Source organism: Dermacentor variabilis, chromosome 4 (assembly GCF_050947875.1).
Source record: "Dermacentor variabilis isolate Ectoservices chromosome 4, ASM5094787v1, whole genome shotgun sequence".
NCBI lineage: Eukaryota > Metazoa > Arthropoda > Arachnida > Ixodida > Ixodidae > Dermacentor > Dermacentor variabilis.
In genome coordinates this window covers 31,551,206-31,575,706 of record NC_134571.1, presented here as the reverse complement: position 1 = coordinate 31,575,706, position 24,501 = coordinate 31,551,206, and the positions used below count along the sequence as shown (strand labels likewise).

Sequence of the window (24,501 nt, the reverse complement as noted above, 5' to 3'; positions counted from 1 at the left end):
GCCAGGTTTAGTCCACTGTGCGAAGACTTAGGCTAGGTGATGTCAATTTCCCTCTTACGAAATGGTACACCGGACTTTGGAAGCCGGGCTATGTACAGATAGCTGTAGACCGCGCTATTGCATTTCCCGCGCTAACGCAATATCACGCCCGGAAGAGCGAAATACGTTTTACGCTTTTGTCGTCGTTTTATATCTTCCATATTGCCTTAGTTCTGAATTAACTGTGGTTAGATATTAGCTATGGCTTCTCTAATTAAACAATTGGCCGCATATTTTTTAAAGTTGTGACTGATGGCCGAGGTTATTTAAAGCTTTGCACCAAGAAGTTACACGTTCTTTAACGTCGTGCTCATGCAGATAAAACACCAACATGTCTAACAGTCTAACACAACAGTCTAACAGTAACTAGTTCGGCTGATAATGGCGTCGCAGTATTCAGAATATAGAACTGCGCGAACGTGTCCTGGCTGACGTCAACTATACCCGGAAACGAACGATGGCTTTTGTTCCCCGTACAAAAGGAATCGCCGTGTTGGTGTTTTGTACTCGGTGAGCTCGCAGTAGGTTTCATCGGCGCCCGTAACGTGGCACGTTCACCGTCGCCCGCTGATCTGTTCCGAGAATACATGGATGCGCGTAAACACGGATTGACCAAAGGAAATATTGTTGACTGAATGGTTAGTTTCGCCATCACCGTCACCTCGGCCATCCCAGTGCATGGAAGCAGACATGGTCGGGTAATCACGAGGTGAATATTTAACGAAATATCGGGTGGTGGTCATGTTATATGAAAGAGCCTGCGGTGCTAAGGTCGACAAGTCCATTCACAACTTAGTACGCAATGTCCTCCCTGTCCTGGAGCCAAAATATTTCGCATCTTGATATCCATTCACGCGAGTCTTCGCACAATAAATTTTGTTCACAAAGTTTATTCACAATAAAGGTAATGCAGTCAATCGTTCGAATGCGCGTAACGTTAACGTCACTGCTTGCTTCTGTTTCTTTCATCTTGTGAAAGAAGTGAAAATACCTAAATGATGTATGCTTCGCCGAGTTATCACGAAGGGGGGCAGCATTTACACGAGAACCATGCATGTTTAAAGCACGGTGCAAATGAAACGATACAGAAAGACGAAGCGACACAAGCGTCTCGTATATCGTCCATGCCATAAAGCATGGACAGGAAACAGGTTGATCATTTGCACACTACGTTACACCTGTTCGATTATTTGATAAATAGGTTGCTGTGGAGAGATTCAGGTAGAGAGTACCTCGGCTACTTTATTTCTCTTATGTTCTGGAGCAACAAGAAGCTTTTGAACACCCCACCCCAAATCTCAACTCCGCAGCGTTCTGTCTCAAAGAGGGTAGACATACTAGTTTTCACGCGACGGTGAATCTCCCAGTTCAACTCAAACCGAAAGCTGAACACATTGTAGTGCGATATGTGACATGCGTGAATTGGACAAATGCACAAGTCGTTTTCTTTCAGCAGACAAATAGACCATTGTTTCCATCTGTCTAACAAAATCACAAGAGTACGATTTCTGGAGACATGCAATGTTAGGATTTAACAATTTCAAATTAACGAGGAATATAGAATGCAAAGAATAGAGTTGCGAAGGCAGATGAATAAAAATGAAGTACAATTGATTGATTGATCCATCCATCCATCCATCCATCCATCCATCCACCCACCCAATTAATTAATTATTTAATTAATTAAATGATTAATTCGAACATTAATTGAGCATGGTCTGCGTAAAGAAATGAGTTCATTCATTCATTCATTCATTCATTCAGATACTCTCAAGGCCGTGAGGCGTTACAGAGAGGAGTGGTAGTGTGAAGAACAATAGAAAAAAAAATATAAGAGAAGATACACTTCATTATAAATTTTCTTCAGATGCAGATTTGAAGGTTGCAGGTTCTGCGAGGGAAACGACGGAGGCAGGCAGGTGATTCCAGTCGATGCTGGTTTTTGGAACAAAGGATTCGTAGCAACGTGCAGTGCGGCAATTCGGCACCCCAACTTTGAGATGATGGTCAACGCGCGATGATACATATAATGTGGTATGGTTAACAGAAGTTGTTTGAAGTTTTCATTGAAATAATAAATTTTGTGAAATACGTATAGTTGGGCTTGGCGGCAAAGGTCAGGAAGCTCTAAAGCTTTTCCTTTTCTTTGTGAAACGCTGGAACGGCGTGAATAATTAGAGAGAATGAAGCGTGCAGAAGGATTTTGAAGTGATTCTAGAGAAGTGATTAGGAATTTAGTTGGGCGATCCCAAACAGACGAAGCATATTCTACTTCGGATCCGTCTAGGCTCTGATGTAGTAGTAATATTAAGGGTACTGGGGCTTTGAAAAAGCTCCAGAGAAGGAAGCCAAGCATGCAATTGGCGTTGTTAATAATGTAGTCGACATGCAAGTTCCACGAAAGATCATTAGTGATGTACTTATATACTAGTACTAGGTACTTATACGAAGTTAGCGTAGTTCGAAGGGAACCATTAATACTATAGGCATGAGGATCAGAGTTGATAGCAGCCCATGTTATTCTCATTGATTTACACTTTTAATTCTTACGTTTCATTCGCCAAGTGTTGCACCTATGAGAAGTGTTACTGAGATCAGATTGCAATATGTAGGCATCAGATATGTTAGTAATTTTCCTATAAAGTACGCAGTCGTCAGCAAATAATATTATATTAGAGAGAACCGAAGTGGGGTGATGGTTTATGAAAATCAGGAAAAGAAGGTGCCCGAGCACGGAACACTGAGGAACTGCTGACGCCACTGGACAATGATGGGAATCATGTTCATTAGCTATTACGTGTTGTGGGTGATTTTGTAAAAAACACTGTTTCGATTTAATGACATTGACGTCAATATTAAGCGCGTTAAAATAATGTTGAACAGCGTTAAAGAAAAGACACAGTTTCGTTCGAAATGGTAGCTGTAGCTTTCACAGTTTCAGAAACTCCTCGTTTGGAATAACGAGCCGCATTGACTACACTGCACAATGAACAGACTTTAGCGTGTAATTTATTGGCTCTAGGGTGACTACGCAAATTGCGTGATCCGACTTGGGAGCTCACGAGGGAGCTCGCATCCTGCCTTTGTCTATGCTTGGCACTTACAGCGCCCATGTGTGTTGACTAAAGGATGTATGCATAAATGTACCACACAACCTACCTACGCTCTAGAAGCTCTGAGATTGGAACTGAGGTTGAACAGCGCGAACAAAACAAGGACACGAGGAAACAAATACCACAGACAAGCGCTGACTGCCAACTGGAAGCTTACCGGAACGAACTTCCAGTTGGCAGTCGGCGCTTGTTGTCTGTGGTATTTCATTCCTCGTGTCCTCATTTTGTTTGCGCTGTTCAACCTCATTTCTAAATATGAACCAACTAGCCCTCATCAAGATCTTACTGTGAGATTGCTATTATTTTTAGTTTAAACAAGTTACACTGCTCGCCAGCAGTGGTCGTCCAATAGGTGTTACGGTATTTACAAATGCCAACCACTAAGTACTGACCTTAAACAATATAGGTGAGAATTTTTTACTGGTATATTGAGGATTTTTTTCATAGCCATCTATGAAAGTTGCAAGTAGCGTGAAAAGGAAGAAATACAGTTAGTTAGCTCTACGTTTGTCCATGCCGCTTGTTAATTCGCAAGTCTGTTAGTTTCCTTGCGCTACCCTCGCACAGATTATGCGCCACACGCTTGCCTAAACTGCTTGTGACACCTCAAAGACCAATCTGAGCACCAAATGCACGGGAGACCTTCCGTACATTTTTAAAAGTGGAGTTTTTCTTTGCGAACTTCGCCGGATTTTCGGGACCGTGAGCACTGCGTGGCTGTTCTCTAGCCGAATAGGTCAACCAGTCACAGCGGACGACGCGTGCCGTTGGGTATATAATAAGGTAGCGACATCTGCCTCGCGCGCCACGTAGGAAGTTCCTGTAGCAGACGGCGCCGAAGCTAAACCGCGGCGCCGCGGCATTCGTGAGGTGAAAAAATATCTGCACTCGCGCGGAAATGAAACCTACTGGTGCCTGACTGTGGTAAAAAACGAAAGAAGGGCCCGAACTGCTAAATCTAGTCCTTTGATTTCAAATGAGCGCTGAAAGAAAAACGCTCAAGAGAGCGGAATGGGTGCTTGATGCCCTCGATTCCGCATGTTTACATTTCGTTCGTTTGCGCTCAATCACCGCGCGAGCCTTGTTGATTGCTTTGCGCTTATTCCCGTTTGCTTTGTGAATTCCTTTGCTTGTACGTCGCAATGGAACGAACCACACTTAAGAAATACGCGACTATACTCACTTGATCCCACACTTAGTCTTCGAGCGCCATCACAGCTTCGCCGTAAAGACGCCACCCTTCTATATCGACTTTGGTTGGGCGTCGCCTTTACCAAAGCCTATGCATTCCGCATAGGGGTGGCCGACACCCCAACCTGTGACCACTGCGGCCATGAAGAATCGATTGGCCATATTTTGTGTGCCTGCCCGCAGTACAGTCCACAGAGGGCGTGCCTTCGCCACGAACTTGACCAACTGGACGACCAACCGCTATCCGAAAAAAGATTCTACAACATCGAAAGGACCTAACGTCACAGAAGAAGGCCGTGCAAGCGCTATTGCGCTTCTTGCGATCTACCGGTCTGTGTGAACGACTTTAACTGGAACGCCTTTTGTGTATGTGTCTCCATGTGCGTGTTGTTCTTTTTTTTTTCACTTTTTTGCGTTTTCCTCTCTGTCATGTTTCTAACCCCTATCCCCCAACCCCAGTGTAGGGTAGCAAACCGGAGACTTATATATGGTAAACCTCCCTGCCTTTCCTCTTCATTCTCTCTCTCTCTCTCTCTCTCTCTTTGCTTGTGTGTTGCGTACACATAGCAGTTGCTTTGAACGAATAATTCGTGTAAAAAAGAAGACTGACAGTCGCTTGGACCGAAAAACTTTCGACATAATGTCGCTGAAACGTGCGACCCTCACGGCAACTAAACAACATCCTCTGTGTGTGTTCAAACGAGTGCGCCAACAGTGTTCTTGCCGCTGAGTGTGTCTGTCGTGTAGCGATTACACGACCGCTGTTGTGTTTTGTGGTTCAGAGCTACGAGCCAGTGCAACTGCCGTGACATTCCGAAGCGGCGGTATGGATCGTGTCAGCGAGTCTCCTCCATCGTGTTCGGGCTGCCAGCGCGATCTAATCTCGCGGCACACCAACATCGAGCGTAGTGTGTGCGCATGTGTGAATGCGGTTGACTGTTCTCGTGAACCGTGAGACATCGCCACGTAAACTTGAATCATGACGTACATTGTTCTGTTTATGCCTTTTCGCCTCCGTGCACCGCTAAAGCCCCTTAAGAATTAGAGGGCCCTTATGCGAAACGCACGCGGATTGGCCTAGATATTAGTGCACTGTGTTTTGCTGGCGATCCGTGTGTCGCTTCTGGTGTTCTTCTTATGTTAATTTGCAGTTGTGTGTTTTTCATCAGTAAAATGGCATCGCCGATTACTGAAACATCTTCGAGTGTAAGGGAAACTTGGAAGGAACAGGCTCGCAGTTGTATGTAATGTACTTTGATATATTGTATTATACTTTATTATTGGATGGCCAGTAGCAGTGGCTATGCAGTATTTGTTTTTAAAAGCAGAGTAATGCAAGCACTTAGGAATATATTTATTAACATATGCAATGCACAAAATACGATTACGATATGCAGAGTTGGAAATGACTTTTTGGACATATTGTAAAGCACCGTTAACAACGCGCGCACAAACACAGGAAAGTGTAAAAGTAGAATTTGCTGCTGAAATGTGTGATTTTCTATCGCGCGTAACGCAATGTGGATATTTGTCAGCGAGTTCATGCGCTTCTGCCCCACTATTTACTTGTATGCCAGGTCATACTGCACTTGCTAAGTGAACGGGCTCATAATGCACTAAAATCAATAATCTCCACAAACTTCGGCCGTCAACGTTCATGCGCGCGAATGAAATACTATCGCAGCTCTGCACACAGACGTGTATACTTTCTCTCGCACCTTCGTATCGCTGTACATTACTTTCCTCGCATAGTCGTGCAGTTACCGATGGTTCAGTCTTTCCGTTCAATTCTGTGCAACCATAGTTTTCTTGACTTTAGGTTCTGGTTACCGCGCGGGATGCAAAATGACTTCTTGCCATCCTTCGTCCGGTTCCGGCACCCAACCACACAGCAACAAGGCATTTCGGCCTTCTCGGAACGAAATTATCGCAACAATGTGCATAGCACAACAGGCGAAACGCGCGCACTTCGCCCGGCGCGCAGGAACTTTCATGGAGGCAAAGGGGCGGAGCAAGGTCACATGTCACCGATCAGCCTATCGCTGGCGTCGTCGGCTGGATCAAAGCCTTTCTCTACTTTGAAATCATTGCGGGATTTTACCGCTGGGTTCCTTGCAGCGCCAGCAGATGGCGAGCGCTATCTGGTGCCGCTGCAAGTTCCTTGCTATTTGAGTCCCGAGCTGGTTGCTTAAGCACAAGAACATACCGGAGCAAATATTCGCAACTAGATGACGCATGTGTATGCTGCAGCAAAAATCCGGGTACCCCTCAGCCCATCCTAACGAAATGCGAAGGTATCCACCCAGTGAGACCCGTAAGTAGCGTAAACCTTCCAGAAGCGTTTGGATTTAAAGTGAACGGAAGCATCAACCGGTCAGCAGTCGAGGTAATCAAGAGGCGTTTTAGAGTAGTGGTGGGTAAAAAAAGCAGGGAACAGATTGATACGACCGGATACGTTACAAGTCTAGGTAGCAGTACAAGTTGGATAGAGAAGTTTTGAAGAAGGTAAAAAAAGGATTAAGAAGACGTATACAAATAAGCTAGAATGTATAGCATGTATAGCATACCTGAGTGACTGAAGCAGGCTAGGTAACTATTTGTCACCGCCCTGTTTCAAAGGGGATGCTAATAAACCATCATTATCATCACCGCGCCAGCGGCAACGCTGATCGTGCGGGGAAATGAAAAAAAAAACAACAAAAAGCTAGCCTTCGCGCATCCGCGGCAGCAGCGGCGACATTACATAAGCCTCTCTACAGTGCCTGAATAAAGCATTCCGTGTCACTTTGTGCGGACATTCAATAAATACAAACTCGTGTTTCGTTCACTCACACAAAGCTTCGCTGTTTAATGTATACGTTCCAACTCTTTGGATCTGTTGCATTTTTTATGCTTTCTTCTTTAGTTTCTATCCCGCAATTCTTTTTGTAGCCCATGCGTCGGACAGCAACTAATTTTCGTCAAAGTACGTCAAGTGATAACCATCGTCCTCTAATCACACATGGAACATCTAATGCTGAAAGCATAGCTTCTGACAGCCATAATCATGAAACTCATAGACTCGCCAATTTGCCGTAGTTGGAGCTTTCCTTTTGCCTGGCTCCTACAGCAACCCTCTTTTCCAAAGCTTTTCGTCCGTTCTCCTTGACAAATCCAATGATTCAAGCATTCTTCTCGCTCATTTACAAATTGTGCTGCATCCCAGCTGTAAAATTATTACTTGTGCTTGTTCTTTCTCAGAAACGCCCGCTGCTGTCTCTTAACTGTTTCTATATGTTTGCGTTGGCGCCAGAAAAAGAGTGCGAGTGGTCTCAAAGTGTTAATGACCGCTGTACAGAACCTAATAATGTTCCTAATAAGGCTGCACACATCTTTACAGATTTTCTACACGATGCTTATTGTAACTGGAATATGCCACGTCAACTCGGCGCTTCACTCACCGGGTGAGTCAGCATGATTTCCCGCTCTTCACTTCCTGCTCCGTTGTTAAGTCTCTTTCTTCAGTGTTGTTTTCTGAGTGTTCTTACTTTTTTCGCATAAGGGAACAGATAAGTAAACCAGTGCATATTTTACAATTCCTGAGAACGTTGAAGTTTTCTGCTTATAAGTAATGCATGATAATGTCGTCGAATGACAGCAAGCATTTGGTCATGATGATATACCATGTAACGCACGGGTTTCCCTTGTTATTGGGAATTTCCTGTTATATTTGCTGATGTGTTCTGAGAAATATTAAACACATTAATTCTATTAAGTGTTTCCAAATTTTCCTGATCCTTATCTCTACTTTTTTACCACTTTACCTCCCCCTCCCCTCTCTCCCCAGCATAGGGTAGCAAACCGGACCTTTTTCTCTGGTTAACTTCCCTGCCTTTACCCTTTCCTTTCTCTCTCTCTCTCTCTCTCTCTCTCTATCTATCTATCTATCTATCTCTCTCTCTCTCTCCTGTCAGTACTGCAGTTGGTAGTTGTTCACTGCAGTGACTAAGATGACGCGCACCTCGCCTGCTGTTTCCCTCGTACCTATGCAGCATAAAGGAAATATGAAGGATCATCGTGGCCACTGAGACAACTGTTTCTGAAACGGAATGCTTGAAACCAGCTTGGCTCTTAGGCACGACCTCCGAGATTACGCGGCGCCCGCGGCGCACCGAGGATCTCGGAGATGACGTGCTGGGATTTGCGTTACATCCGCTAACCACATGGTATACGCGTAGTTTTTATGTAAAGAATGTTAATAAGAAAATTATGCAACTACCAGCCTTGCCAAGATTTTTTCAATAGTATACACTACTCCTTTCTAAGCAGTTTAGCCAAAGGGTATTTTCATTTCTGTTGGCCTTTAAGCCGTTCTGCGTTGTGTGTATCTCAGGCTGGAATACGGGCAGTAGCCAGCAGTAATCTTTCTCATAAAGCTTTACTGCTGCAAAGACTGAAAGTTGAGCAAGTTGATTTATGAAAGCTGTGAGAAACAGCTTTAACTTAACACGGACGCTTTACTGAAATCACGTGAGCTTAATACATGGGTTATTAAAAGCCACAATAAAAGAAAAAGAGAGGACCAGCAGCATCCCTGCAATAAGCCGCTATCAACACATGTGCTGAACAATGACGTATCACCGGCTCAATGCTTGCCACCTGGCACGAAAAAACAACAACAACGTACGAGTGTAACAGCACCTACATTGCTTTTGTCTTCGTTGCTTCGTATTTTGCTTTTGTTCGCACGTGAATGCATAAAATATATTTCCCACTCAAAACTTCAACTTTTATATGCACGAAATCAGTCTGCAGCTCGAACAAAAAAAGGACCTTCACTGCCACGCTGCTTCCAAAGATGGCACGGATCTCTCTTTCTCTTCCTTGATCTTCCTGCATGAATTGAAGCAATTAAACCAAGCTTTGTCGAATACGCAAATCAGTGAAAAGTAGATAACTAAACAATTAAGATGGCTCCGAAAAACAAATCGACCTTAATAATGATGATGGGCTCGACAGATTGCATTTGAAAAGCATCAATGCCTTTCAGTGAAATTTCAATTTTATGTAGCAATTGCTATATAAAGTTAGAAATTTCGGTAATTAGGTACATCAATATCTAAGAATATATTATATATTTAGGCGAGTAATATTTAACTCATAATTCAGGTCTCCACTTGTCTAACGATCGCTTCCTGCGATCGTGAGTGACTAATGATACGCAATCGGCATGTAAAAGGCCTGCAATTAAGTCTAGAGCTAGGTCGCTAGCCGTTTAGCGTCCGTTCACAAGTCTCACGTCGTGCATTGCACGGCGTCAGACTCGTGTTCGCCGTGCAATGCGCATTTCCGTGAGAAATGTAGCGGCAGCGTATGGCTCCCTCAGTGCACGACTATCAGCGCTCTTGCAGATTAGCTCGCATGGACAGCTACCCACGTGCGATGTGGACTTTGCACGCGTGGTGCGCATGGTCGTGGACGCTGATGAAGACGCGCGTTGCAACTGAAGCGCGATGTACCGTTGGTCGACGGCCAGCAACGCCAGAATCTAAATGCTGTGTGCTGAAAAGACGATGACCCGCCGTGGTTGCTCAGTGGCTAAGGTGTTGGGCTGCTGAGCACGAGGTCGCGGGATCGAATCCCGGCCACGGTGGCCGCATTTCGATGGGGGCGAAATGCGAAAACACCCGTGTACTTAGATTTAGGTGCACGTTAAAGAACCCCAGGTAGTCAAAATTTCCGGAGTCCTCCACTACGGCGTGCCTCATAATCAGAAAGTGGCTTTGGCACGTAAAACCCCATAATTTAATTTTTTTAAAAGACGATGTGCCGGGGACACGGGAGTAACGTGTTTTGCGAGTTGCAGTGCATAGCACGTTTGACAATTCTTTTTCTTCATTTTTTTGTCGCTTTAGTACGGCTAAATAACCAAGACAGAAGAGTCCCTGAGGGTCCACTGTGTCTGAAGAAAAACTTTGTCGCAAGAGGTTGATTTCTCTCTGTGTAGTGACAGCGCTACAGAATTGAGCTGAAGAAAAGCTCACTTAGCTGAGGCATTATAGTTTTGTGCGTGATTCGATACTTCGAATGTGCCGGATGTGCCGGCTGCTGCCACGGGAGGAAAATTTTAAAACCTGTCCAATGTGTGTCCTATACAGTGCAGTTTTTCGTGTGAATTTAATCCGTGTTTTCCTACGTGTCCTGATTTTAGTGTACTTATGTGACTGGACTTTGTGTTTCTGTGATTCGGTGTTCACATTTAGCTTTAGCAATTTACTTTTGATATCACTGTGTGAAAAAAAAAGGAGTAGCCGGCGCCAGTTAAAGGTGACATCATATTCTAATTAATTTAGAATTGAAAAACAAGAAAGAAAAACATATCTATGTCCAAATTCCTTTAATTTATCCTACTTAAAGTTCGACCAGTCAACAACTACTGTGAAGCAAGCCGAGCTTTGTGGATATGGCGCGCTTGTGTTTTCTCGTTCACGAAGCACGATGAAAATGAAATCAAATTTATTTTACTGATCTCTTTTGCGCAGTTGGGTTCACGCTGATCCTCTTACTTCTGTCCTTCTCCGGATTGTGCGTCATCTTCTCTGGCGTTCTCCTACTGGGCTTATATTTAGTAAGTTCTGACTTCCATAAGAGCCTGAATTTCGGCGCTGTGATTGAGATGAAGTTCGTTTTCTGGTACCAGTTTCACAAACGCCACATAATTCCTGAGCAGGAATATTGCCATTTCTTTAGCTTTACCTATGAAAATGGGATATAAAGGTGTGACGCGCGATGATAGTTAATAGCGGAAAAAGCGGCCAAGGAACCTGCTACTTTCATTGCCGTGATAATGTGCATCGTACCCCAATTACGCAGGACAAAGGCCTCTTCCAAAGCTATACAGTGAACCCTGTCCTGTCACGATCGCGCTCAAGCTCATCATACGCTCATCAAATTGCGAACTTCCGTCTAATCCCCTCATTGTATTTTATCTTCCACAGGTACCGACGGCGCTTCCCATCATATGTTACTAAGCCTGACATTTTTACCTAAATAAGTAACGCTTGCAGTCACACTGTTCAGCGGATGAAGAACTGCTTAAACACTGCTCTCTCCCGAAGACTCAAGGCTGTCTCCACGTCACCGCCGTGATTTGAGCGAGCCTTCGTGAGAATGCTCCACGTGTAGTTTGGGTACCCCTGTATGGAACGAGAAAGCTAAACACAAATCAGCGCTTTCACGTTATGCTCTGACGTGGATTCGATGTAGGGAGAGAAAGAACTATTTAGGAATCTCCAGTGTGCCGGTTTGAATGGCGGCGTCTTCAAGACCTTGAAGCTTCTAGGGAAAGCTGTGCACGAGAGGTCAAAGAATAGGGTAGAGAAAGAACAACATGGCCTAAACTCCTTTAAGGGGAACTATCGGGATGCGAAGCATTATGTAGTGGCTCCTTACATGCGCGCTTGCGGGCTAAACGTTCTTGCTTCTCCCGTTAGTTTAGTGCAGCGCAGCTTGTATCCCTGGCTGTTCTGACGTGTGACGTAGAAGCAAGGCTCATATTCTTTAGTCGAGGAATATTTGCAGCCTGAGAGCAGGAGCAGCAGTGGAAAGGTGCGAGCGGCGTCCTGTGTCCCATCATTGGACCAATGAGCGCTCGCCTGGGCGGAGCTTAGTTGCGTCTTAGTTTCGGGTGATATGGCCTTCGTGCCTATAGAACACCCAGGACCTCCAAATTATCGTATGGCCACGTTACTCCCCTTAAATGAAGCCTTACAACACAGTCAATACAGATTGGCTATATTCAAACTTCCAAGGTAGCTTATCACTTCACAAACTTCACAAGACCAAAGAATTGAGTGTAATTTTATATTTTATTAATTAACCACTGCATATACCCTCATGATTTTTTGGAAATTACAGGCATTCCTAGGTCTAGTTTAATATTGTAGCATTATTTTGCGGGATTTATAAAAGGAAAATTGATTTTTTTAAGGTGAATAGAAAAATTCAAGATGACCCTTCGTGACTTTGTTGAGTGCTTCTTGTATAATGATTCGCATTAAAACAAGCTAAACATATCCGCTCCACACATACTGCACACTGCACAATCTATATATAGGACAATACATATATTATGAACTTAACGAACGCGATGTACACTACGTCCCTCCGCGAGCAAACTTATGCAGGCCAGATCCACCGTGGTTGCTTAGTGGCTGTGCTCTTTGGCTGCTAAGCACGAGGTCGCGGGATTGAATCCTGGCCACGGCGGCCGCATTTCGATGGGGACGAAATGCGAAAACACCCGTGTACTGAGATTTAGGTGCACGTTAAAAAACCCCAGGTGGACTAAATTATTCCGGAGTCCCCATTACAGCGTGCCTCATAATCAGATCGTGGCTTTCCTGGTTTCTTCGGTATGCAGTCAGAAACTAGCCGCTGTGTACACGTCTGTATCGGGTTCCTCACTTTGAGCGAAAGCGAAATCAAAATCATCGCATGACTTTCACTTCCAGCTCTATGGTGCATTGTCAGCGGACGTTATATTGGGTCATTGGCCTGACCCAATAAAACTAGATATATCATATATCTAGTTTTGGGACCATCTAGTACTTACTTTGCTTTCTTTTGAGTACGTACTGTAGGCTTTCCCTTTTCCCTCTCCTCGTCACCAATCACTTTCCTCTCTCTTTTCCTTCTTCCCCCAGTGCAGAAAAGCTGGCTAGAAAAGCATACTCCAGGTGGACTTATCTTCGTTTATCGTAAAAGTTTTTTCTTGCTCTCTTCGGAAATTATGCGCACTGCTGCCCTGTACTACTCTCCTACGCATATTTATTACTTTACAGTCGTTAAGTGCCACGGCTTCTTCTCCGTGCAGGCAACGGAAGCGGCTAGTCTTGATGAAAGAAGCAATGAGAATTGTAAGGCACAGGCGGTGCGCTACACAGAACACTCCCGTAATGTAACACGGAATGCGCATGCTGCATCAAGTAACATTCCCAAACACCAGTGGCGCTGCGCGATGTTTTTCGACGAAGTAGCCGCGATATGTCGAGTGACCGGCAGCGACGGCAACAATAATGTGTGAATTCTGCGGAATCGATAATCTAACTGGTAATGTGCATCGGCGTGGTAGTTCCTGATCTGTCGGTTCATGCTCTTTCTAACAGCCTTGAATTGCATTTTCCCGTTACAGCGCGTGCAAAACGACATTGTAAACGCCGCATGTGTGATTGGAATGTTTTTGTAAGCGCTGAAAGAGGAAATCTTCTTTCGTTAATTTTTTTTTCGCGCTTTCATGCCATTGCTTCCTCCGTAAGCGAATACTTGCATTTTGCACACGAAGGAAATCGCACCACTGTTATTTTCACACACCTTCGCGGTCTTTTTCATTCGCGAAAAATGTGCATGCATGTGGCTCTTAACTTCTTTTCCTACTGCGTAATATGCGATATAGGTGCGTTTTAAGTGAAATAATAAACAAATGATGTCACATCGAACGCAGATCCAAACACTAAGTACCACTATCGTACATCGAAAGAATCGTTCTTGCCTACTTCATAGTTACGATCTGTTACTAGGGTATAGCGGAAGAACTTGACCATTTCAGTCGATTTCTGCGCGCTCGCATTTGGCCTTTCGCTTATAAAATGAGAACGTGACAATTGCAATTTAAAACAGCTCTGAAACAACAGGCTATTCCGACGTTCCTATTTGACAGCCCAGACACTCATGTATGTAAACACTCATGCAGACACTCATGAACGTACGCTAACTTATGAATCGATCTGTCACGTGTTTATCTAATCCGCACATTAGGAGGAATATCGTACTGTGTGTATTTTGAGCGATTATGGCGAGGAGGAAGCGATACCAGTGTTCTACTAACTTGCACAGATCATGCTCAAAAGAGGTTCAATATGATTAAGATGAACATATGTTTATTCCTCCTTTGTAAAGTAACAGAAATATTATCACAGTTTCACCATCAGGACGAATCAATGAATGCGATAGCAACATGTTAGAATAATGCATGAAGTTTAAGACTCGTAGATGTAGCGGCAGTATGAATTGAAGTAAACGTAAGCAAAGTAAAAACGAGCTGTTGTGCTATGGGTCCTCTGTTTGAAACCTGCCGTCGGACAATTTCATCTATTTGTATTAATGAAGCCAATATCGTTTTGTTAACGACTTTACCACCACTTTTCGCTATCGGTATTTGTCAAATCTTTTTACTAGGCCGATCCTGGACGCAGTGAAAAGCCGCGCAAATAAAGTTGCATCATTTCCAGGTTCGAGCTCTGTTACGATTTAGCACTTTTAATATTTAAGTCTCAGAAGATTTAAGATAAACAGCATGCGCTGTCGGTGTATTGTTCCGTGAGATTTGTTTGTGGGCCGCCATTCCCAAAATTCTGAGGAATAATATTGTCAAGAACGTAAGACCTGGTGTTAGCGATATAATGGTGTGGCAATACAACCCGCATATACCGCATGCCATATAGCCTGGCGTGGCATATAGCATACATATATCTAAATATATATATGGAACCTCACGGTGATTCCGGCGGCTACGACGATGGCAAATATTCAGTTGGATTATCCACTTAATTGCTGTCGCAATAAAAGTCCTCTAACAAGTGGATACAAACAATAGAACAGCACCTCCGGGCGATGATGTCAAACTAAGCCTGCAGTTATGATCGTAGTGTCACACCGACTTGCCAGGCAAAAAATTCCGTGTTAAGCGATTATAGAGCAACAAATAAAGAATTAGAAGGCTAGCTACCCAGCTTTTAGGTTTGTTTTCTTTCGTTTCATGCCCGTAGGAACAGAGGAGAGCTTAGGGAGCGGCACCACTAATCTCAGATTATCAGCTATTTTTGCCGGTTGTTAAAACGGCGGCGTTATCAAAGCAGCCGTACCTTTGATGTAATATGATGTGATTTTTAAGCCTGACAAATCTCATGTGAACTGGGACAACGAAAAAGTTTCTTTCACTGCTAACTTCCTGATTTGCGCCTTTGATTTGGTTATTGGAACAATTTTGACAACGTATTTCAAACTTCTTTATGTAACTATGCGCGCGCTCTCACCGTAAAGTACGTGTCGTGCAAATGAAAAGCGTGAGCAAAATGAGAACAGAGTAAAAGCAGGAGCCGACGTTTCGACAAGTGGACTTGTATTTTTCAAGGCTACTTGTCGTAACCTTGGCTCCTGCTTTTAACGTGTTCTGGTTTTGCTCATCGTCTTTAATTTCCATCTCCCGCCTACTCCGTACTTTCCCCAAATGAAAAGCATGAACTTCGTGGAGCACGCCGGATGGAAGTTACTTATTCTACGTCATTTATAAATAACAAGCAGCAGTCACAGGGATTAAAATTACTACATGAGCTGAGCCATTATGCCAGGCTACATGCAGTGCATCTTTTACGAAAAGCGCATGCGCCAGAAAAGAAAAAAAGAAGAAAAATAACGGCACAATAAGAGTATGGAGCACGCAGATCAAACCACCTCATGAACGGTGTTTTCATAATGTAAATATCAGAGCTCTTTGGTGTGTCACCGTCTTCTGAGAACGCAGGTTATCGCTTTCTTAATTTGTGGCTTTATATGCACATTCATTCCAAAAGTTATTTGGAACGTTGTGACTTCACCGCCTCCAGCATCGACCCCCATTCCCTCTTTCCTCGTAGGAGCTAACGCTACATAGAGGCTGTGCGACATGTTACACTGCCTTCGTGATCGGCCCGGGTCGAACAGGGTTTAACGTTTCTTCAATTTTTTTAATACAATGAATTGGTAAGAGACAATATACAGACGAGGGTCCCAAAGTCTAAGACTGCAACGGAACGCTCGGTTAATAATAACAATAGAGAGATGTATTAAACAAGAGGAAGCTAACTAAAAGAAACAAACAAAATCGCGGTAGTACAACATAGAAAAATAAAATGAACGAAAACAAATTGTCTGTATGCAAGCCTATAGTGCATAAAAAAACTGTCAATACATACAAATGGCAAATGTAGTGTAATGAATGACGTAAGCTTGGTTATGCATATATAACTACTTAAGGGCATGACTAAATGTATGAAAGCAGGAGCTCTTTGGTGTGTCGCCATCTTCCGAGAACGCAGGTTATCGCTTTTTTTTTTACTTTGTGGCTCTAGGTGCACACTTATTCCAAAAGTTATTTGGAATTGAGTACATATTCCCATCGTCGTTACAACATAAACCACATGACTAGACATAGGTTCATAAGATTGTACAACACTTTGGCGCCGATGACGTCACAATCCGTGTTCCCCTTGCTTACGCTCATTGGCTACACCTACGTAGGACCCAACAATCGGCACGTCGTAAGCTCGCGTCGACCAGCCGTAGTAAGGATCATTCCGTCGCTATCTTTTACGATCGTCGACAGCGTCGTCGTCGTCATCGTGATACTGTCGTCACACGCGCTCACGTGACCACGCGGGACACACAACAGCTCGCCTTAGACAAACGCGTTGGTCGACCTCGTAACGATATGCGCGACTCCAAACGGGGATGGCTAGCCAGCTACCTGCAAAATGCTTCGCATAACAGCGAGTGAGAGAGAAAGAGAAAGGAAAGGCGGGGTGATAAGCAAGGAAAATCACTGGTTGCTACACTGCAGGGAAAGGAAACTTAAAAGAAAGATAGGAAGGGAGGAAGACCAGTATATAAATGGGAATTGACGCGCAATGTTGAATCGGCGCACGGCATTATTGCCGTCCACCTCGGAGGACCGTAGACAACAGTAAGAGAGCTGGCGCTCTGGCTGCTTTTAGCGCACACGTCTGTTGTGTCCACGGTCCTTGTATTTCTTGCTCTTGGCGGTGGCCGGCTGTGCAGTGTCTCAGCCAATCGGGACTTCATACCGCGGGAATTCCGCTGATCAATTGAAGCCTCTTTGACCTCTTTTTGAAAAGGTGGTGCCGAGCGAGCCATTGCTCTTGCTATACTGGAGGTTTGCATGCACTGGATGGAGGGCTTCCAGTTGTCGCAGTTCACTGCGAGCTTCCGCCGTCTGCGTGCCAGCGAGTCATTGCAATAGTGAAATCACTGGTTAATTTTATTCGTGTGTTGCTGTCGCGTAACAGTAATTCCCGCGCGCTTGGGATCTGCTTAATTTATCTTGCCTCTATATCTCTCCCATCCAATTCTGATTTCGGGTTTCTGTTGCAAAGTTGTTTTGTTCTTTTCTTTTTTTAGGACACTTGCAAGCACCATGGAGACGTTTTTTTTATTCTCGAGAATCTCTCTCTGCTACCTGCGGTTGATTTTCGCGTTTACACCACTGTCTCTCATGCAGGACAACCGGCTGCTGTTGATCCCGTGGCTGGCAATCGTTTCCATGACGACTCTTCTCGACATTGTTCTCTCGCTCTACTTCATCGCTGATCTCGTAAGCTCCTGCACAAGTTGCTTTGCTGGTTTTAGCTATTCCTCCTTACCCTCTATGTTCGCAAAAAAAATTGCCGCGTTTTCTTGGAAGAAACGGTGCGTACACGAAAGAAGGGCGAGACATAGGACTGGAAAGAAGGGTGGTGTCCCGTCGTCTTTAAACCTAACTTGCCTTGGTGGGCAGCAACGAGCGCACAAAGAAAAGCTTCAAGAAAACATACAAGAAAAACTTGTTGGTTGTAGATAATACGGCTAAAAAAAATCTGGAACGTTTTCTTGGAATAAATGACACACACACAAAAAAAATAATAAAGACGACGCATACTATAAGACGACGGGACAAATCCCTTCTTTCCAGTCTTATGTCTCGCTTTTCTTTTGCGTGTATGCAATTTCTTCCAAGAACACGTTCCAATTTTTTTTCTTGTTGTTGACTCGTATTAACTATAACCAACAAGCCCTACGTGTACGTTTTCGTAAAAGTTTTCTTTGTGCGCTCGTTGCTGTCCACCAAGGCAAGTTAGGTTCAAAGTTCAAACTTCGCAAAGTTCAATCTTCGTGTGACGCCACGTACGAAACTTTATTCAGTCTTCTGGCTGAAATGTTTGCTAGCAGCAGTGAAGTGCTTTCGGGCCGCAGATCTTGCGTAGACCAGCTTTAACAACTTGCCTCTTTTTCAGAAAGTCGACGGTTTCGTCGTGGCCATGTATGTCGTCGACTACACCTTATGTTCCGTGAACGTAAGTAGTCACGACACCGTTGCGCTAGACTATGTGAGATGATTCTGCACTGAATTCGCACCATGGAAGTTCAGGTAAACTTCATCGCAGCAATGTATTTATTCCATTTTATATAACGTCCTGCATATGTCACTGTTATTGCCTAAGCCTATACCTTCTGGTATTTAAGAGTTGTTTTATTTCATAAGATATCTAGCTTTGTTTCAATAAAAATAGGTTAATTTGCATAGACATGCAATTAATGAGCCGTGCACGTGCTTTGTGTTCTACGCTAAGATATAAAACTGTTGATTGACTCAAATGATGCAAGGTATTTATTACTAAAATTATTCCTGTGCGTTTGAGTGCTCACAATGTGGTCTGCGTTGCTATCACACATTGACGTATTTTATCGGTTATGCGCATTATGTATTACCGGGCGAAAGTTTGCCCTAACTACGTGCTTATTATGCCCTCTCTTTTCTTTCTGTATGAGAAATCGACCGGAACACTGTTATACATCTTGCTATTTGCTCGTTAGGCATTAGTGAAGTTCACGAAAAGCCCGCGGGTTATCCTTATTGAAAAAATGAAAGTTGCCCCGAGCAGAAAACACAGACGCTGCGCAATAAATGAAAATTTTAATGAAAGCGGACGCTCAAGTACAGGTAAGGGCACTCGAGGTCTATAACACAACGAACAGCAGCTTAACACACGTTTAATACGTGTATACTAGGGACACAGTTTCTAAATAAATATCGTTAATACCGTTCACATTTATATTGCATCGTCACCTACGATCTTCCTCTCTATTTCCCCTTATCCTAGTAGAACGCCAGGGACGCGCTCTTTCGACCAACTCCTCTTTCTGTCCATTCATTAAAGCTCTTCTCTCTTTCATTATTACGGTTTAGAATAATGCTTTCGCATTGCACTACCACGGCAGCTGTATGACGGCTTCTTTCATTCCTTTTGTATTTCCTTCTCTGCTTCAGCGTTGCACCGTTTGTATGTTGTGCGGAAATGAGGTAAAAATTAATTAAATAAAAATCTTGCTTCCTTCCTCATAACCAAATTCCCAGTACTATAGGCTTAATATTCTCATATATATCACAGCAATAAAAATATGATATTTATAGCGCGACTCCTTGGAGCATGTTTAAAATGTTAGAGCCATGGACTTGTATTCGTGATTGAAATATCGTCCTAAAAAGATTATCACTCTAAAAAAATATATTAAGAGGTGTAAAATCAACCGTTCTTATTCATATGTTTAAGCATTATATCAGCCGTGGATCAATCTTCAGTTTTCAGGACCAGACACAAAAGCAGAAGAACGAGTGCTTCTCAAAAAAAAAAAATGATGACGTAATGAAGCATATGAAAATACTGACAGTGTGGAGAGCGGCTCTTCTTTCTTTAAGTTAGGTTAATGGTTTCTGAGTGGGTCAGTACTATAAGGATTTCCCGTACACGTGACTAGTGCACGTGCTTCTATGTGACCATATTTTCTTGCGCAATTCTTGCGGAACATGAGCCCCGCGCACCATCAACCCAGAAGGCTGGCGGATCGTTCATCCTGCGTGAAATACGTGATAAGAAGATCCTAGCCTGTTTCGTAGACGCGGCACAGTACCCGACCAGGAAGGCCTTCGTTGCCACCACGATCAATAAGCAAGGTCAAATCATAAACGCTCTCACAGTCAAGACCCACAAGTCCGAGATAGCAGAACAGGTCGCCATCGCACTCGCACTCACAGACCTGACCACCACCCACGTCTACAGTGATTCACGCTCGGCCGTCAAAGCCTTTCAGAAAGGAGCAGTTGCAAGCCAAGCACTACAAATAATCAATAGATCCGCACCCCTGCAGCATCACACCATCTGCTGGTTCCTGGCACACCTCGGAGAGATCGAGGACGCCCCTCGCAATCTCAGTGAGATGGCTCACAGGAGCGTGCGAGACCTAACCCTCCGCTCCGCCACCTACTCTGGTCGGGACCATCCCAGCGAGAAGCGGGACCCTCCCTCCACATACAACGAGATCACAAAGCACTTCTATCTAGACCGCAGAATATACAGCACACCTCACAATAAGCTCACCAGGCCTCAAGCCCTCACGTTCAGAATGCTTCAAACAAACACGTACCCCACGCAGAACAGACTACATCACTACATGCCTGACCTATACAAAACATCATATTGCGAAAATTGCCATAGCACACTAGACGTACATCACTTGCTCTGGCCGTGTGGTTGGACCCAGGCAAACAAGGATCAAGACTCCGCCAGGCTACAAGAGGCATTACGCAGCACGGACCAGGCGGAGCAGCTCTGGGCCGTAGCCCGCTCTATGGGACCTTGCGCCCCGTAGCTCGCAGGACCTTTCATTAAAGTTATTCCGTCCATCCATCCATTTTGACTTCAACTTGCATCTTCAGCTATATCACTTCGTTTCGATGTCACGGCGTTGCGTCCCCACGTGTTCACTCTCCTTCTTTTCTAATTTCTATTCCACTTTCCATCACCGCCCCCCCCCCCCTCTGTGGGGCAGCAAACCGGACGCTCGTCTAGTTTACCTCGCGGCCTTTCTTCTCCTTGGTCTCTCTCTCTATCTCTCTCTTCTTTTTCTTTAACAGCAGTCGTCGGCACAATATTTTACATTGCTCAAAATAACATGCGGCACTAGGATGATGACCGATATTGGCTTCAGAATGAAAAAAAAAAAAAACAAAAACATGCCATTTCTCCTAAGGATTCGATTCCCCGGTCCAACTGCGTGCCAGCACGTCACGCCACCGAAGAAGCACGACAGCTGCTTCAATCGCACTGCACGCGTTGCCATAGCGTCGCCGGTGTCGTGCGCGCCCATTAGAGCGTCGAATGCGAAGCACGTATTCCTAGGTTAATAGTCTCGTACGGGGCACCGCTCGTGCTTGTGGGAAAGTGAACGCTATACACTCGTTCGTAATCGACCAACAGCGCGACTCTGGCCGCTTCCGGTGACCAATCCCTCCGCCTGTGCCGAGCGCAAACAAAGGAGATTTAGTGAACTCGAAGGGACCAATGCTCAGGTTAAAGCAGCTGTCATTGCTGTCGAAGTTTTGCAAATTACGTAAGACGAGCGTCTCTTTTTTTTTTTTTTTTTTGCAGTGGGGCTACCTCGCTTTCTGTCTGAGAGACATACAGAAGAAAATAAATAACTAAAGATAGTAGATTGAAATGACAACAAAACTGTGGCAAAAAGGCCATTTCTTTTTGCTTGGGAAAGCGAACCACTTTGCTCTTGGGATAACACTGTTATCTTTGTGGGAAACCATTGTGCTGAAAATTCAACCTTTGCATATCTTAAGATGCCATGGGATTGCCGAGACCCCGTGCACTTCACTTAATGACGCGAAGGGCCGAACACTCGGTAATTGACTGCTCGCTTATCGCTATAGCTCGTGCATTAGGTCACCCGCTTCGTTCGATAAGAGCAGCCCAAGCTTCTTATCTCGGCTGCTCGCTGACCACAGCTGCCTTACTTGGTGCCGTAATTTTCGCTAGTTTTACAGTGACAGGTTTGAAAAAATGCAGCCTTGATTCTTCTGATTTTTGATTTAAAAGGTTGTAATAATTAGATGTTAGAACAACATTCAATTATTATTCGTTAATTCACTGTTGGAGATGACAGTAGGGCTACTGGTGTGCACGTATCTCAGAATTAAGACTTGTCTAACTAGCGCTGAAAACAACGTAAAACGAGAACGTGTCTTGCGTGCTTCTCGTTTTCGTCTTACGTCTTTTTTCATCGCTTGATGTCTTGATTCTAGAATGCAATACTGGTTTGTCAGGAAGAGGTTTCAGCATTCTGTTTTCAAAAACATGGCGTTCAGGCATCTTCCCACAGCATTGTGTATCTTATACTCTTGGCCGAGGTTGATAAAATTTGAGGAGTAACCTATTGCTGTTATCTTAGATATTTACCATGACTTAAAAGATATACACCACAAGATATGCTCTGCATGCGAATGAGTTATCTCCGATTTGTAAGGTGAACCAAACGTCTCGCTTTTGTGAAGTTACGTTAAGGAGGGAAGCGCTGGCGATATTCTTCTAGCACTTTATCTCAATAAAGCTAGCAGAGAACTCCGCCAAAGTTCATTCTCCACGTAAGTTTCATCTCAAAGATAAAGAAATAGCAATGTTCTTTTCCCCCGGTCTTTGAGTACTTCTACCTGATATCTTACGCGCCGGATCTCTCCGAATCTGTCAACGCAGGTAAGAATCGGCACGGCTACAACACGAAATAAATAAATTTCACAAAAAGCTCGCGTGGCTTTCACCAGATCGCAAACTTTCCTTCCCATCTCTTCCTTCCTTTCTTTTTCTCCTTTTATCGGCTTCGCGAAGGCGCATGTGGTACGACCGTATCTTTGTGAGCAGTCATCGCTCCTTTGCCTCGAGCCCCACTCAGAGAAAAGGGCAAACCAGACCTTATCTGTCCTCTCGCTGCTCTTGCGAGAGCAACCAGAGCGCGCCGGCTCTAATGCGGCACGAAGAACTCTAAGTCTCCTGGAAAGGAAGTGACAGCCAGATATTGACCCAACTCTCAATAAACTATGGCCAGCAAATGTTTGTTTAACCCTACCTATAGTATCCCACTTAGCGTTAGTAAAGCTGGTCAAAGAAAAAAAAAGAAGTTGGGGCGGGGGTAAAAAGAAACACGGCGCAAGATACGATTTTAAGACCTATCTGACGACCGAACACAGTAGATCTTATAATCGTGTCTTGCATCATGCTTTCTTAATTCTTTTTCTTTGAACAGCTTGGCTAACGTTAGCTGGGGCAAACTATACTTATAATCACTAAGCGTAGTAGTGCAAATGGGGTTTAGTTGTTGATCGTGTTCAACGCGGCTATGTCCTTGATGCCTGCCTGAACTCAATATACTGAACGAGATACGAAATATGGAGAGTTGTACAAGCATTTTTCCTCACAAAGGACTACAATATATGCAAAAACCAAGTGCAAGAGTGTTACAAAAATATACGTAAACATTATGTTGCCTTTATCGTTGTGTATTACGCAACCGGGCGCACTATAGACGGCAGAAAGAGATTTTGCAATGCCAAATATCCCATCAGTCTGTCTTTTTATGTGTCTTTAACAGTGCAAGCACAAATGGCTACTACGTATTCTTTACATTCTTATTTGAAAGGTATGCGATATCTGTTCACGCGCAAGATTCTTATCTAAGTCATTGGAAACGAACAACATCAGACTGACGCTTTTCGGTGACTTTTAAACGGACGTGCAGTGGCCCATTACTATAGGCAAGGTTGGGTATCGCCTAGCCCTCCGTTAAACCATAAAATTATGTGTGTCTACACACTCCTGTAAAGGCGGGTACTTTGCTTTCATCATTGTCTCATAACTGGATTTCTGTCTAATTGCGCGAATGATCGCGACACTAAGATTTCCTGTTCCGCCATCATCGTTTTTTGCTCAAACGCGACCGACGGCGAAGTTCCCAGGGAAGCTCTTGCCAGTCGGGAGGGCCACTTAGGAGATTGCCTGTTGAGCATAAAATAATGAGAAGCAAGCAAGCAAGGAAGTAAAAAAAAATACCATCAAACAACAAACGTTAGTAACAACGGGCAGTCTTCTTCCGAAGCACTGTGCTCACTACGTCAAGGAAAAAAAAAAGAAATAAACAGCGCGTACAAATGCTTGTCATGCTACCCTGTTGCCAACCGAGCAAAATCCAATATTGCTTTGTAGCAACTCGTTTGTGTTGTGTTATGGATGTTACCAGAGCACTCGTGTAGTATCAGACGAAGGTGTCAAGTAAACGAGTCACTTGATTCCGGAGCTGTCACACATATTCCATCTTCATATGCTCGTGCTTTTAGGAAAACATGCAGCACAATTGAATTTAAGAGAACAACCCCAGCGGAAGAGAAATTAAGGAACGAAGCCGCAAGCAGTTTTCACTGGTCAATCGTTCTGCTATCGGCCTTAAACGGAAGCCTGTCGTTGGCGGTACGCCA

General features: G+C 44.2%; 1 protein-coding gene across 1 annotated transcript in view; it reads left to right on the top strand.

Moving 5' to 3' along the window:
* LOC142578878 (uncharacterized) overlaps window positions 1–24,501 on the top strand; it is a 107,321-nt gene that overhangs the window by 49,129 nt on the left and 33,691 nt on the right. The window contains exons 4-7 of the mRNA XM_075688544.1: window positions 7,723–7,786; window positions 10,865–10,950; window positions 17,656–17,748; window positions 18,428–18,487. Coding sequence (XP_075544659.1) covers window positions 7,723–7,786; window positions 10,865–10,950; window positions 17,656–17,748; window positions 18,428–18,487 — 303 coding nt within the window. The remainder of the gene's footprint in view (window positions 1–7,722; window positions 7,787–10,864; window positions 10,951–17,655; window positions 17,749–18,427; window positions 18,488–24,501) is intronic.